At 38.9% G+C, this 17,149-nt stretch overlaps 1 protein-coding gene across 1 annotated transcript; it reads left to right on the top strand.

Annotated features, from left to right (window-relative positions):
• The first annotated feature begins 485 nt into the window (after positions 1-485).
• Positions 486-14,028, top strand: LOC118416260 (cysteine-rich with EGF-like domain protein 2). The gene is made up of 14 exons (XM_035821347.1): positions 486-688; positions 3,724-3,834; positions 4,131-4,183; positions 4,612-4,650; positions 5,082-5,131; positions 5,889-6,015; positions 6,805-6,906; positions 7,475-7,561; positions 8,286-8,381; positions 8,804-8,905; positions 9,332-9,430; positions 10,200-10,340; positions 11,531-11,599; positions 13,758-14,028. The coding sequence occupies exons 1-14, from the start codon at positions 486-488 to the stop codon at positions 13,778-13,780; spliced, it is 1,302 nt and encodes a 433-aa protein (XP_035677240.1). The 3' UTR covers positions 13,781-14,028.
• Positions 14,029-17,149: the final 3,121 nt, after the last annotated feature.

Below are 17,149 nucleotides of genomic sequence, written 5' to 3'. Positions count from 1 at the left end.
ATTGTCTTCAAAATCCAGTAAAACTTTTACCCAGGCGTCGCCTAGTTTGTAAGGATGCACAAAAGTTTGCTGAACAGTGTGTCAAAGTGACCAACGAGAGTTTCTAGGAGGTTTTCTTACCACTGTAACCGCGAACAGCTGATCGCATCCGGGTTGTGAAGCTGAAGAACACCTCATCACAAACGCCAGGTTGTTGTCGCGGTGGCGAAGCCTGCAATTTGAAGGGCCCTGAAAACGCCGAGTCCGGACTCGAACCAGGATCTTCTAGCCCTCTTCAGCACAACATGTCACGTCATTTTGTATGACGAAAACTGCCTTTATATTGGAAGCACACGTCGACTGGGCCACGCAGTCTGGTAGCGACGACTAGAGAGTGAACGTCCCGATACCCCCCTCCCCCTTTCCTACCAAAGTTGTCGCCTAGCTTTTCATGCAAGTCAGCTTCAGCTGAACACACAGACCAAGGTTTTAAGATGAAGTGGAAGATGAGGTATCACACAGCTGTGTTTTCCTGTATCCTCTTTGCGCTCCTGTGGCCCGGTCCGACAGAGTCCGCACAATGGACCTGTGCCACATGTAAGGGTATCACGGAGAGGTTCGCCGAGAAGTACGCGGAGACAGAGAAGGGAGGTTACGGAGGGGGAAACACCGACTGGGAGGAGACATACCTCAAGGAGTACAGGAGAAGGTAAGAACATATGGAAAGGCTCTTGGTATAAAAGTACTTTCTCGCTAAAGAAAGAAAGGAAGGGTATGGCCAATTTATGAGTCAGTAGGTTATGAAGTTATCAATTTATTTTAGGGGGCGTTATGTCAAGAATTTCTTAAGATATCATGTAAAACAGAATGAAAAAAAAAAAAAACTACCGGATGAATTCACGTTTCAGGCAGCAGCTACTATCTTTCATCAGTGACTGAGAATGACATTAGTGTAACCTGTATATAAAAAGATGTTCTTTAGTGGATTGGCATCTAAACTATTATTGAAAAGCAAATTGATTGTTAATTTCTGGTTATTGTGTTGCCTATCTTGCAGATTTTATTTCTTATTTTATGGCAGACTTTTACTTTATTTGATGCTTTATTACACTAAAATTGGATAGATGTTTGTTTGAGCAACAGGTTGTCATACGCTTCTAGAAGTTTAGACATAAAGCTACGTATGGAAAAAAACACCATCAAAAATGCAAAGCATATAATGAATTATCAGTAATTCAAAAAATAACTGAATTCAAAAATTACAAAAAAAACTACTGAGTTCAATGCTTAAAATGACACCTGTTACCTACAACTTCAGTAAAAGTTTTGAAACTACTTGTCCAACCCTCCCTGTAATGGACTAGCCCAGAACCACCTGTTCCAGTATTCTGTTGGGGTGAAAATTTAAACTTGGATATGTTAATTGTTATGTAGAGTGTTGCTCCCTTGTACTAGGATATCATACCAAAGTGCAGGATTTAGAAATACGTACCCATAGCACGAATGACACGTGTGACACGTATTCCCCTACTGTAAGTCCACGTAAGTTCATTAGGCTTAAACTACTTAACCACAGGCACAATGCCCCACCATGATTGAGGACCCTCATCCTTGTTAACAACTGAATACCAGATCCTGGTAGGAAAGAGGTGACTAGAGGATGGTGTACTATGTGGTAGCAAGGTGGTAGGAGCTCGCAGATCAGACTATGATAAGGCAGATGTAGTCTGGTGTAGTTCTGGTTTCTAAACACAAATCATGCATTCTGTAAATTTCCAACCCCAACTTCTGAAGACTTATTTTACACTTGGAAACACTTTTCTTGTTGCATTGAAAACAAAGTTGTAATCTAATTGCATTTGGACTTGTATCTTGAATCAGAAGAAAAAAAAACAACAACTGAAATTTGCAAACTGTATGAAGCCAAAAAGCAGTTACTCAAGCAACTGAATATGATTTTGGAAATGGTCAGACGTTTCAGATAGCATCCACTACCTTTCATCAGTGACACTGAAGTGATTTGGAAGAAACTGTTTTTTATACCCTAACTATGAATGAAGACAAGTTTAGATGTCCAATAGGAAACATTTACATTTACTGTAATTATAGTTATAGGCTCATGGCAGATTTAGGTCCCACACTTTGCTTTTCTTGTGTTATGAACCCCTTTTCAAACCCACTTGTTGTCCACTGGGTGAATTTACTTATCCTCGAATGAGTGACCATTGTTCAGCACCTGAAAAACAAAATGTTTGCAATTATTGTGGCATCGTGTTGGCAGAACAGTCAGGATGTTTGGCCCAGAACCCAGATGTCTTGGGTTTGAATGCCCTGATTCGCCATCAATGTTGTGCCCTTGGAAAAGGCACTTTTCACCCAGGTACCTGACTTCAGTTGGGAAGGTAAAAGGTGGTGGAAGAAGAGGGATGGGCTCTGCCTTCCAACATCGTGACCTAGATACAGTGGATAAAAATTGACTGGTCCTACGATTTTGAAAAGGCTATGGGAATTAACTTTTTTTACAACATTTTCAGAGCTTACACTTTTGAGCTGGGGTATGCAACGTAAACACATACGTAGAGCCATCTTTGTTTTCTCTGCATGTTTGTTGTTTGTTGTGTTTTTAACACTAACGACGACTGCCGTTGACCCCCCAGCTCTAAGTGGAGAGGTATGAAGAAGGACGGATCAGAAAGGTTGGACAAGTTTGACCCTGACAATGACTTTCCCTCCGACTTCCCCTCCCCTCCTCATTTCTCTTAAAACACCACTGTAGCAGTACAATGTTTAGCATTTATTAGCTGAAACTTGTTGACAGCAACATTTTTCTATAGAGAAGCATTTTCTGTACAAAAGCAGACATGTACTTGACAAGATTGACTCATAATTGTTGGACTACAAGGGAGTGTACAATATTTTGCTGGGAGGCTTAATGCCTGGAGCCCAAAGTTTTTGCCACTTATAACTACCAAAAAATCATTCTAAGGCCTAGGCCATCCCCTATGGGCCAAAACATTTTCCATGCCTCCTGTGCTTTCACACACTGCTAACACTGGTGTTGAGATGATCTCAGAGTAGTGACAGTCTTACTCTATGTAGCCAGCCCCAAACCCCCTACTGTCATGCTGGTAGCAGCAGAGAACTCCGCCTCTTCTTTACTGTAGGACAAGGACAGTATGACGTCTAGGGTAGACTGTACAAACTTGTAGATTAGAGATTATGATTAGAAAAGCAAAGAAGTACGTATGTGATATATTATTGATATTGATATTATGTGATATGTCATATGATATGACTAAAAGCTGCTGCTTTGGCCTTTCAAATGTTAAAACTAACTCTTTGAAAACAGTTTGCCTGTACCATTGTAGTATAAAATAACAAAATTGAAGCTTTGTTTGGTCTTCAATGATCCCCCCACTGCTTGAAGATTAATGTTGACATATCAAAAACTGAAGATTACGAGAAGGACGACACTTGGAACCCTGCATCGAACAACAGCTGAGACTCAAAAACTCTCATTTGAACTCTAACCATCTGACCTGACAGTGCACCTGACAGTACAGAACTGTGTGAATGTGACAGAACGTTGACCTTGATGTTTCAGTGAGGTTCGCCTGTTGGAGATCATAGAACAGCTGTGTAAGCATGACAACCACGCCTGCCACGCCCTGGTGGAGGAACATGGTTGTCATGGTTGCACAGAATGTGACAGAACGTTGAATGTGACCTTGGTGTTTGTTTCAGCGAGGTTCGCCTGTTGGAGATCATAGAACAGCTGTGTAAGCATGACAACCATGCCTGCCACGCCCTGGTGGAGGAACATGAGGAACTGCTGGAGGAGTGGTGGCAGAAAGAGTCAGTTTTATCTCCATCTTTTATACTTCTCAATTCTTCATTTAGTTAGTTTAAGTCCTTCCCATTGTTCACTTAAGTCTGTATCCCTCTTCACACAGGGAAAGAATCACACATACACATGTACTGAACAGAGACACCATGTATTCAGTTTGAGTCCCCACTAAGAAGTGGGCCCCACTTCCAGATTCCCCATGCATTAGCATACCACACCCCTAAGGACTCGCTTTGTGCATGTGCGTTGAAACAAGGAAAGTTGCTATGTACATTTTTTATTGAATGATTTTTTCTATTTCCAGTGAGAGTCCTCATGACAACTTGTACAAGTGGCTGTGTATAGACCATGTTAAAAGTAAGTACATCTGGAGGGGTTTTCTCTACATATGTGTAGCTCTATGTGTTTCTATCTTCTAATCACCACTGCTGCTCTTATCCAGGCCAGTTGTTTTTCATATCAAAAATGCCAATTCTGTCTGTTGTTATTGAATATGACTTTTTGCTTATAGTATTCTGTCTAATGACACTAGATAGAATGATGGATTCTTGGAAAAATCCTGAAACTGCACAGCATTTCCTCAAAGTTTATCATCAGGGATAATCCCTTACAGAATTGTCTTTGATGATTAGAATTTCATGCACAGTGTATGTTAATTGACTTGTCTCTAAATTGCCATATTCCTTTTTGAAAGGGATGAAATGTATCCACTGTGGTGTAATTCTAATAGTATGAATCTATTCTTGCACATTTGTAATAAAAAATACTGTCTTCTGTTTCTCCAGCATGCTGTCCCAACAACACATGGGGTCCAGGATGTAGAGGTAAGGTTTATTACAAATGTACCATCGCCATGTTTTTAGTAGTGTTTGTGTGTGTGTATGTTTGTATGTGGGCAAACAACATACAAAATTCTTACTGACTAGAAAGCCTGGATGGATTGTCTTGTTTGATATTATAATGCACTATTATTGTGTTATCATGTGAAATGATAGTTGATATTAAAATATGAAATATACACACACACATACACATCACACACACCAAGGAGTGTTTTTAACCTCCTTGCACACACATACACACATACATACATACATACACATACATACATACATACATACATACACATGTCATACATACAAAAAAAATATATGTGCATTTTATGCACGTTTTCTTATTTTCATTACATTTGATTGCAATTTGATTACACTTGATTTAAACCTACTGTTATGTTTCTCTCTTCCCCTTCTTTCAGATTGTCCCATTGGGCGAGAGAAAGTCTGCTCTGGCCATGGAAAGTGTGATGTAAGTTACATGGAATGCAATTTTTATTACTCAATAGCATTTGCATAAACACTCTGTAACTTAATCATTTCATACATCAATCAACATTAGACATCCAGGTAATAAGATGCGCAAAGTAACAGTTACTCAAGCAACTGGATAGAATTTGGAAATCATCAGATGTTTCAGATGGCATCTGCTATCTTTTGTCATGGTTTCCAAACTTTATCCAGTTGCTTAAGTAACTGTTACCTTGGGTACCTATTTGCTTACATTAGATTAATAAAGTTCACACTTATCCATGTGTAGGGTCACTAAACTTCACCTGTACAATTGTGCGTTGCAAGCAACTATAGTCTATACTGAATTGGTTCAACATTTTACGTCATGAAAAATGTTCCCTCCAATTAGTGGAGACATTTTTATTACTTACTTGACAAATTTCATGGAATTTGCTGAAATAACATTTGAGACTGTGCTGAAAATATGCTGTATTGATTGAGCTACGGCCGTGTGGCGCGTTGGTACACCCGATCCCTTGATCTCGGAAGTTAAGCAACGTGCGGTCTGGACAGTACAAATGTACTTGGATGGGACGTCTGGATTGCTGTAGCCTCACGAAGCTTTCCACAAAATCGTCTTCCGGGAGGGACGTAAAACGAGGGTCCCATGCTCGAGGAGGTGCCTCGACCACGTTAAACAGCCTCATTACCCACACTTTGGGTACCTACTGGCTGCAAAATACACCCGATATTATCATTATTATATGCACTTTCAGGGTGAAGGGACAAGGGAAGGCACTGGAGCCTGCACTTGTGACAAAGGGTACCAGGGGGCGCTCTGTGAACAGTGCTCCATTGGTCACTATGAGGAGTACAAGAACACCACACATGTGAGCTGCAAAGGTAGGAACATACTTTTAGGGAAAATTGTTGCCCAAAGACATTACAATTTTAACATTTATTGCCATTTATCCTCCTTTGACAAACAGTGTGTTTGAGAGATCTAGTTCAGCCCTCACCACATAAGCACAGTTTAGATATAGAGGGGTGCATTGTATATTGAAATGTTGTGTTGTGTTGTGTTGTAGAGCTCTTAAGATGCTCTACATGTAAGCTGGCAGAATCATGTTGTCATTATGTTTATTGCAATAGTGACTGACAGACTGTGACAAGTTGACAGACTAATGTTTTTTTTCAACAAAATGTACATTTCATGCAGACAACTAAAAATACTTAGAGTTAATCCTAACTAGCATATCATTCAACCTAGCACAAATTTCCATCTGTAATATCTTCTGTCTGATTACAGGTCATCCATCTAAGCTAGTATCTCCCAGACTGACTATGTTGGCTATTTTAGGGAGAATAATTTCCCAGTTCTGCTACCAGAGGAGTTGGACGGCCACCACCTAAGCGTGGACTGTCTCCCCTGGCCAATTTCCCAATTTTTGCCGACTTCTATGATCCCCGTACACTGTACGATAGCCTGGTGGAGGTTACATCTAACCTACAATTTGCTCACTGCCAGTGTTTTTCCATGTTTTGCGTTACTGTATTTGTGTATGTTGTTCCTAACCCCATGTTGACCCTCAGATGTCTGTGTACTTGTATATGTTGTTCCTAACCCCCACGTTGACCCTCAGATTTTGTGTACTTGTGCATGTTGTTCCTAACCCCCATGTTGACCCCCAGGCTGCCATTATGGGTGTAACATCACCTGTAAGGGTCCCGGACTGGAGGGCTGTCTGGCCTGTCACAAGGGGTACAACTATGTGCAGGGGCAGGGGTGCATAGGTCCGCTTTCTCTGTTTTCCTTGCATTTGCTCGAAGTCTAGCTTGATGAAGTTTTGCACCACTTGTACAAGAATTTGGCCACACCTTTTATGGCCTCATATCCAATAAATAAACAGTTTTTCTGGAGACTGTTTGCTTTTTATTCTTGAGGCAAAATTCTATCAAACAAAACAATATCCACGGTTACAATTAACCACTATACATGAGAAGAAAGCCTTAGATATATAGCTTTTTCAGCTTTATTCCTTATTCTTTTTAACTGTATGTGCTTTTTAAACTCTTATTTATTTTAACTTAGGTATGAGCAGGTTTTAAAAAGCTAAGCTTTGTAGCCTGACTTTACTCAGTAATTGAAAGATGTTTAGTTTGTCTAGATTTTCCCTGTCCTTGGTACTGAACTAGCAATTCGTACCAAAGTGATTCCAATTTAATTTGTATTTTTGCATTTTGTGCAATCATATTGTAACTTAGTACATAGTTTAGATATTCTCCCATCACTATTGATAGTAGTACAGATACAAGTTTGATGATTGTTTACAAGTATGAATGACTGAACTTTTTAAACCAGACGTTGACGAGTGTCAGAGAGAGACTCCTGCTCCGTGCCCCCAGGGATTTTACTGTACCAACATCGTCGGCGCACACAAGTGTTTCAGTATGTTTGTAGTAACGTCATCTTAGTCTGACACTCCTCTGTAGGTAGATAGGTAGCTAGTAGGTTGTTGCTCTTGTAGAATACTCTTAGTCTTAGTACCTTGTGTGGATCCTTAAATCTTGTTGGAAAAGCCTGTATATCTTTTGTTGTTTCTTAGAGTAGAAGACAGAGACATCTGTTAGCTATAGTTTTATATTAAGCATTTGTTATGTTCCAAAATATATGTAATACTTATTTTATAATAAGCTTGTTACAATGTCTTAAAGGAAAATGTTATATTACATGTATAGCTGTTCTGTGAGATTTGAAGATGCTATGTAATAGTGACCACTTTTCAACAAAGCACATGCAGATTGTAGTTCATGCTACTCGAGTGTTGACAATGCTGTTCTGTCTCTAGCATGACATCATACCCCCTCAATGATCAGTATGTTGCTGTTTATAATTCAACAATCGTCACATCTTTTACTACTGTTTATCAACAAACTGTCCTGTGTTTTTCCACATTTATTATAGATATTGTGTATGTTTTTTTGACAAATGACGGAACTGACTGACAGACCATTTAGAAACTTAAACTGTGTGCTGCTATAATAGAATTTTGCTTCGAATTTGACCAAAGTTTGGCCATCTAGCAGGTTTCTCAGAACTGCAAGGATCAGTTTTGTTTTAAACTTCTTGATGTTTACGCATGTCATCTTCTCCTTTCCCTCCCCCCAACCAGAGTGTAACGAGGCCTGTGACGAGTGTTTTGGACCGGAGGCAAACGAGTGTAAGAAGTGTCGGGAGAACCACGTCCTGCTCGAGGGAGAATGTAAAGGTAAGATTCGTCTTCTTAACTTCCTTTTTATTTCCCTCAAACAAAGTCTTTGAAGAGAAGGTGGTTCCTTTTTATTTGTTTTTTTTGCACATAAAAAAACAATAACAATAAAGTATAGAAAAGTAAATAAAAGTCTTTGAGGAGGGGAGAGGCCTGTATGGCTTGTACAAAGCCCTTCTCCACTCAGTTAGTTTTCAGTTATAGTCATACGGTGTATTACAGCACCGTTGGGGTTATACCACCCATTACGGGGTGGCATACCCTTTCTTCTAGCTGAAAATCTAGTAGTTGTGTTTTTTTTAAAACTAGAATGCAACGCCTTGTGTAAAGGCTGTAAGGGAGTCCTACTTTTTACCTTCTGAAACAACCTGCCCATTTCACTTTCACAGTTTATAAGAAATTGTTATTTTTGTTTTACCCAGAATGCGACCCCTTGTGTAAAGGCTGTAAAGGAGTCGGTCCAGAAAACTGTGTGAAATGTGACGAGGGGAAGTTAGCGGACATGGTGGACGGAGTTTGTATAGGTAAGGCAAACTTCTAATTATGATCTGTGCCTTATTTGTATATGTAGTTAGTAAGAATTAATTTTTTTTAATTAGATGAAAACAAACATTTTCTAATTACTACAGATCATTAGTAGATATCAATTTGCGCAACCATGAGTTTGTAGCTTTCATCATTATGCAACGAAAAACGAAGTTTCATTGTAATGTAACGTGCCAAAGTGCTGTATTTTGTCATAGAAAAAATAATATTAGGGGCAATAAAGCATGATGACGTCATGGATTTGGCCCCCAAAAAATCAGATTTAGAATTCTTTCATGCCCATCTATCAATATTCTTTATGGCTCCATTGTTTCTTAATTCATTAATAAGAAAACAATGGAAGGTCAAAATGCCAATTTAGCCAACCTAAATACCTTAACTTTTTACTTTCCTTTCCTCCTCAGAGTGTGCCCCTGCCTGTCACGGCTGCACCGGTCCTGGACCTGAAAACTGCAAAAGGTGCAGGATGGGATTCAAGCAGAACAAGCAAGGCGTGTGTGAGGGTACGTTGAAGAGTTAACCATGTGGCTGTTATTTTTTTAATATTATGCAAAACACTTTCTTTGCACCTGCTAAAGAGTTCTGTGCACTGTTTTTTGATAGCGTATATTTGGGTGCCTGATCATGTCTAATTTCAAGTTTCATTGATGAAGGAGATTGGTAGTAGTAGAAGAAGAAGAAGGAGTAGTAGCTGTCGAATGTCTGGACACCCTGCGGCTGCTTTCAGTCTTTCTTCAAATCTCTTCACTGTGACTATAACCTAGTGGACTATGTCAAGATGTTGTGCTTTTTGTTGTCTTTCATATCATACTTTAACATCACAAAGCATTACACAATTCAGTAAGTAATATTTTAGGTCTTACAGGTTAATAGGTATGTTAGGTTTACCTGACACTTTATTCGTGCACCTTTTACCTTTACATTGATGAACACACACAATTTCTCTGTCCTTGGTGCTGAATAATTGTTCCACTGAATTTTTCTCTTTTACATGTAAAAAAAATACCAAGTTTGGGGAGTTAATTGCTTACAGAAACTCTGCTTATCCCCAGCAGTCACATATATATATTTATTATGTGTTTAGTTGTTTGGTGCTGAATACCTGTTCCAATCGATTTTCCCCCCTTTTTTTGTCTAAAAGAATATAAAGTTTGCGGAGTGAATTGAGTACAGAAATTCTGCTTGACTCCAGGCATCACATATGTCATGTGTTTGTTTGTTTCTACAGATGTTGATGAGTGTAAGACAATATGTGTTTGTTTATTTCTGCAGATGTTGATGAGTGTAAGACGATATGCAGGTTACAGCACGAAGTCTGCACCAACACCATCGGCTCCTACGATTGTGAGTGTGAGGAGGGATATGAGAGAAATGTACGGGATGCCTGCGTCATGAAAATTCCAGGCCAAGAAGGTAATTCACAGTTTGTCTGATTAAATGTGTACTTCAGTCATACCCTTACCTACCTCTTCTAGTCTCCCTTCCGTGTGTGCTATAGCTCTAGCCCCTTTCACGTGTGTTGTAGCTATAGCCTCTTCCATTTGTGTTGTAGCTATAGCCCCTCCCCTTCCATGTGTGTTGTAGTTCTAGCTCCTTCTCTTTCATGTTCATGTGTGCTATAGCTCTAGTTATTCCAAGACCATGTGTGCTGTAGCTCTAGCTATTCCAAGACCATGTGTGTTGTAGCTGTTGCTCCTCCTTTCCTATGTGTGTTGTAATGTGTGATGTAGTTGTAACTTTGCATTTTACATGACTGTGTACTTCAATTTTAACACCGCTTAACTGTATTCAGTTTTTCCCAATTATCTGTTTGTGCATCATCTTATAACAATGCATGCTATGGTTCTAGCTTCCATTCTATTTGTACTTTTGGTATCCTCAGCCCAACCTCTTTCCTACGCCACAGTCTATGCTGTATGTTATAGTTCCTGACACTCCTAATTCATTCACGCTGCAGTAATGTTGTTTAATCCCTAATCCTTTGTACACAGTTCTATCCTCCCCTATTCCTTTGTATGTGTGTGTACTGTCACTGTGGTTCTGCTCTTATTCCTTTGCATTTCTACTGTAATGTTGTTCTATCACTACTCCTTTTAGTTCAGTAGTGGCATCGCACTGACTTCTTGAATTTGTATAAGTTGTGGTTTCAGTCTGTCTTCTCAGATCTCTTGTCCATATCAGTACTTGCTTTGCTGCCTGTCTCTCCCCCCCCCCTCCCCCTTCACTTCACCAGAAGCTTTTTTCCTGCATGGCCTTCCCCATGTCACCAGCCTCTTACCCAGTATCTTTTCTCAGTGTGTTTCCCTCACCCCCCAGTTGTTCTATAACTACCAAGTTTGTCTATATGTTCTCATCAGTCCAAAAGAAGCCAAGAACAGCCTCTAACGCTGTATCTTTCTCCCTGGTATCTTTTCCCCAGTCCCTCCCCCTCCCCAGTTGTTCTGTAACTATCAGGTCTGTCTATATGTTCCCATCAGATACAAAAGCCAAGAACAGCCTCTAACCCAGTATCTTTTCTCCCAGCATCTTTTTCTCAGTATCTCCCAACCACCACCTCCCCAGTTGTTCTATAACTATCACGTTTGTCCATATGTTCCCGTCAGACAAACCCAAGAGGTCCCAGTTCGACAAGTACATGAAGCCGAATAAGCACCCCAAAAAGATGCTGACAGGTACAACCCAGGAGACCGTCCGTCTCGTCAGTATCTTCTTCATAGTGGTCCTAGCCGCGGTCGTAGCGCTGGTAGAGCCCGTCCTGGGCGCGTTTGTGGCAGTCGTGGGAGGGGTGGTCTGGTACTTTGTCATAAAAACATACTAGTTAGGTGTAGTGAATCAGAGCTTGTCACCCCTGTGGATGAGTGGGACGGTCCATTTATGTGTGAACAATTTTTATAGTGACCAAAATGATGCTCAAAGAAGTACATGTACTAAATTATTACTCCAGATTGAAATGAACTTTTCATTCAAGATGTGCAGCTACACAGCTAACATTGACTCTGTCCTAAGTGTGATTTTTATAGGCAAGAGGCACCACAGAAGACAAATGTCAATGGAATTTGTTTACCTTAATTTCATATCATGAACTCCATTGAAAGAAAGGAAAGTGCAGGAAATATTTCAATGGAGAGATGGAAAAGGCAAATGTCTTGATGAAATATGTCGTAGAGTATGTCTATTTTGATTTGAGAGCTTTGAAAATTGAACCTTCCTTCTGGAATCATGAGTATCCAACAAATATCCTGTATCCTGTTGATCAAACTATAGCTGCAATATGATTTACTTAGCTCCGATAGAGGTTCTTCCAATTTTTTGTTCAAATCTGATCAAAGAATGCAGGTGTATGGGATTTATTTTTTTTGCTGCAAGATTGAATCAGGATACAACCAATGTGTACCGTGTGTCTTTCATGGTGTCCTTAGTTGGGGTTGGTTCAGGCCTGGACCTGAACCTAAACCTTGTCCTGTTCAGTAGTTACTGTATATTATACATGTAACGTTTCATGCTAGACATGCATACATGTAGATGCCTCAGTGGCTATATTGCTGTCTTTACACTGACACTTTGTTTGTGCACCTTTTACCTTTAGATTGATTATCACACAGTTTCCCTTTCCTTGGTGCTGAAAACCGGGGTTCCATTGAATTGTTCTCTTATTTCAGTTAAAAGAATATCAAATTACATTGATTATCACACAGTTTCCCTGTCCTTGGTTCTGAATGAATGTTTTACTGAATTTCCCTTTTTTTGAAAAAATATCAAGTTTGGGATGTAAATTAATCAAAGAAACCCTGATAAAACCTTGAAAATATGGATATTTGTAAAAAAAAAAGCATCAGCCAATGTTTGACGCGTATGAAAACTGTCCGCTTCAGTGAAATTATAGTTAATTTGTAGTTGTTATGTAATATGTGGTATATTATCTGCATAGTATCTTAGGTACTAGATACTACTTGTACATACGTTATGTACTACTACCACTTGTACATGTTTGAGACAGTACCAGACACCCCTGACCCACCGACATCATTATTGTTGTACTGCCACAAAGTTAGATGTGCAATCCCGGCACCAACATTGTTCCTGGGTTTGTGTAGATTGTTAGAACTAGTCTCATGTACTGCTGTAGTTTTCTGTTGGGGAGACCTTCTCTAGGAAAATGTAAAGCCACAAAACACAGGAGATGAGAGAATGAAGATCACATGTCTGTATCTTTGTTTCTCCCTGTCTTCATATTCTGCGAGCAATTACTGTACACCCTTTTTCTCCTCAGTTTTCAGACTTTGGAAAAAGTTAATTTTGCAGCTCAGAAGAAAAGAATACATATACATGAAAAGAAACAAATTCAGCATGTAACATGGCATTAATAAATCTATTGTTTTGAGCTAAGGGCCCACAATCAAGTTTATAATTTATTCAAACTACTAACTCGTACTCTCCCCCTCTAATTTCCTGTTTTGATGTAACACAAATCATAAATCTATGTGGCTGCCATTTTTATATACCAATACAAATAAAATTTACACTCGCAATTTGTCACAAAGTACCAATATGTTGGTGAGAGAATTAAAGAAATCTTCAACAGTTTTTGACAAAGACTGACAACTACCATCAACCCATGTAACGTTACAGTTTCAAGCTTTTTGAGAAAGAGTTTTAGTGTCAACAAGATGATGTTCCCAATCTATAGTAAGTTTTTTATTCAGCACTTCCTTTCTATTTGGTATAGTTAAATGTCTGCAGGCCACCCCTGTTGGCCGTACCTCTCTCTACTGCTACGATCATCTTCATTGATTATGTTCTGATTGCTCCATTTTGTTTGGTTTCTTTCAGGCAAGCTTCGCGTGGAATTATGACGAAGTAATTTCTAATAAGAGGAAATGAGTCGGTAATCGCCGCCCGTTGCTATATAATAGTGGTTCCGTATTTATTGTAGCCATGGGGTCTTTGTGAGATGGATATCATTCCATAGCTAGTTGACGTAAGGAGGTCGTAATGAAGCTATTATATGTTGAAGAAATGAGCGTCATTACATCCCATCTCATGACGTGGCTACCACCACTGTGCATTTCTATATGTAACCGGGGACAACGGAAACACTCTTAAAGAAAAAACCCAGACAAAGAATAATTACGCCTACATTTTAAACAACATAGAAACCATCAAGCTGAAATGTTCCTTTGAAAGATTTCCAAACTCCTTTTAATATAAGTTTATGTTCACTTCTTCTCACTTCAGAAAACAAAGTCTTGGTATTATCAAATATTTTGTTGACTTTTAAAGCATATTGTCGATGAGAACTATTTAGAGCTTCCGTTTGATTGCAATTTTTCCTGTATCCCAAAGTTGTCTGTAAAGCTTTGTCAGTTGGCATCGTTAACACAGCTCAGCTTAATTATACCTTCTCAAGCTTATCAGCTTATATCTTAAAACTTTTGGTCATTTCTAAATCTTCTACAAAACTGTATGTTGTATATTCTGAACATTTACTTCAGTAATACATTGTACCTCAACTGTCTATTCAAATACACATTTGTCATGCACACACACTACAGCAAGCTCCGAATGTTGCAGCGTTATTGTTAACTTTTAATAAAGAGTCTGCTTGTTTTATTCAAAAAGACTTAGTGTAGCAATCTATTTGAAATAATGGCAATACACAGTTCTTTTTGAGGTATACGAAATATTCTGAAAATTCCTCTGGTGCAAAGACAAGCAATTTCTCCAACATATTTTACAGGTCAGACGTTTTTGTGTCCAAAAACAATAGAATTGTGTATGTCAGATACTTACATTTGTATATTGTGTAACTGAGAGTTGTATTATTGTTGATAAGTACACTTGTGCAAGTAAAATGCAAATTATGGAAAACAAGTAAAAAAAAAATTATGGGAAGTAAAGAAGTACTAGGAGATGTTATATTCCAGTCCTACATTCATATTATTGGAAAATTCATTCTTTTGAGGTGTAAAAAAGGAAGTACAGATTTTTAATGTAGTCTGTTCAGCTTACTGGCATTTTCATAGGTTGAGGTAATTACTTTTTCACAGGCCTAAAGAACATCTGGAAACCTAAAATTATCATACATCTCATTGTTAAATTTCTGGTGTGTAGCTAAAGTCGAATATGAAAAAAAATCTTTTGAAGATGCCAGTAAAGCAATGTTGGTGCCGGGACTCCTTTTCTCAATTCTTCTTCAAATGTTTCAAGACTTGCCAGAATACTACTGTCTAGTTCTCATTTTATAATTATGATAAGGTATACAGGCACTGGTGATGTGAGAATAAAAAAGTTTGCCTCTATGCAATAGAAAATCTTTGTGTGTCTCTACCTAGATATTCATTTAATCCACATCTTCTCTGTATGTTTAAGACTTGAACTTGAAGATAGGTTGCCTACATTTGCAGGCACAAAGGAAAAAAAGAATTGTATTCTCCAACGAAGCCAAAAGAACTTCACAAAAAATGATCCAGTCTTTTTGATGAAGTATTTTACACTTAGTAAATTCTATGCTATATTAATCTGTCAGCATTACTATATTCTTTCTATCACATTCACTAGATCATCATCTTTCAATAAAACAAATCATTTTGCAGAGGCATTTACTGTACAAAAATTAAGGCAAAAAAAACATATCATGCACTTCATCCTTCCCACAAAGAAAGTTGAGAAACTTTCCCTCTCCGAAGTGTAGAAGAGGAAGATGTATTTTCTGTCACAACGATGCCTGGAACAAAGGAAAGGAAGGGTAAACACTTACATGACGTCATTCGCAGAGAAATTGGACAAAGCTTGACGTCAATGCATTGAGACCAAATTGCGTTCAACAATGTAGACGGAAATGATGCTAATGAACAACTATCATCATCATGGGAACTAATGAAGACCTTGTTGCTGATGTCTATTCACCTGGCAACGGTGGAACTCTTAGGAGAAAGAACTTCTTCGTACGTGTTTCCGAGGTACAGTCAGAGCTTTGTTCTTCTCAGATCATGTCTATTTCTTTCCACACTTGTTTTCCTGGATATCGCCGCAATTTCCTTCACTGCATTGTTCGTTGAACATATAAGTCGTACTTCACTAGAAGTAGGTTTTGAGAGTTATTAGAAGTATCCTCAGTCAATTCAATGAGCTTTTATTGATAAAAGATCCTTGGTCAATTATAGGCAAGAGTGGCGCAAGAATAAAGGTTTCCCATCTTGCATCTAGATTTTCCCCTCGATATTTATCAATTATTTCGACCTGTTTTACCAAAAAAATCATTCAATTTTAAAGATGTGTATACCATTTCGGAACATGCAGTCTTCTCTTAAACTTGAAAACAGACTTTTTATCAGCTGTTTTGTACAACTTTCGTCTTCCATAACATCCTCCGGATCAGGTTTTGTCGACTTATGATCGTCGTGCGTGTCATATTGATATCTTATTCATCCTACGACGGCACACCGCAGAGCCCACCAAAACTGAACGTCCGTCAGGATGGAAAGGAACATGAAGATGGCACAAGACAGTATCAAAAGCTGACAAAGGAGTGTAGCCAGCCTAGGAGTGTTCATATGGATTGGCCACCGAAAGAACTGGCGCGTCTCGCCGACTTTGTCCCAGATGCTGGCGCGGAAAAGTTGCAAAACGATAATGAAAATATGATAACGGTAGTTTTGGACATTAAAGCTATTTCCAGGACTGATGATACATCGAAAAAAAATGATAGAATGAACTCATTGATTATGCAAAAGCAGTCCAAACACGATAACCGCCGCGCCAGAGGTGGATAGCCATTGTGGACAGACAGACTACGCCTACAGCTACTGGCTATGGGACTGAGTGAGTGAGTCGGAGTCCTATTTTGCATAATTTCATAATTTTTTTTATCGTATACGATATATAACTCTGTCTAAGCTACATAACGTTACATACTTAAAATCATGAAAATCTATCGGTCCGTTCTTGAGTTATCCTCTTTGAAAGTTTTAAACAAAAATGCCCCCAGGTCCAGAGCAAGCTGCTGGAAAGTCCAAGCTGACATCAATGCTACCTACCTACCATCTAAAATCACGACCGTACCATGTCCAAAATACAAGATATCAAAATCGAAACTTCAGCTGCAGAACTCAGGAAAGGCGCCGCCAGGGCGTTCAAAGTTTATTGTTTTCCTTGTTGTGTCCGACAGTTAAAATGTTGACCTGGATTTTCTGATTGCCCTTTCTCAGTAATCAGAAACCATG

Source organism: Branchiostoma floridae, chromosome 5 (assembly GCF_000003815.2).
Source record: "Branchiostoma floridae strain S238N-H82 chromosome 5, Bfl_VNyyK, whole genome shotgun sequence".
Classification (NCBI taxonomy): Eukaryota; Metazoa; Chordata; class Leptocardii; order Amphioxiformes; family Branchiostomatidae; genus Branchiostoma; species Branchiostoma floridae.
Note: the sequence above shows the minus strand (reverse complement) of the source record. Positions and strands in the feature narration are given on the sequence as shown.

Excerpts from the sequence above, each read along its gene's own strand:
- LOC118416260 (XM_035821347.1), top strand. The coding sequence starts at position 486 with ATGAGGTATCACACAGCTGTGTTTTCCTGTATCCTCTTTGCGCTCCTG. Across the intron at positions 4,184-4,611 it reads GTGTATAGACCATGTTAAAA|CATGCTGTCCCAACAACACA; the intron begins GTAAGTACATCT and ends CTGTTTCTCCAG. Across the intron at positions 6,907-7,474 it reads GCAGGGGCAGGGGTGCATAG|ACGTTGACGAGTGTCAGAGA; the intron begins GTCCGCTTTCTC and ends TTTTTAAACCAG.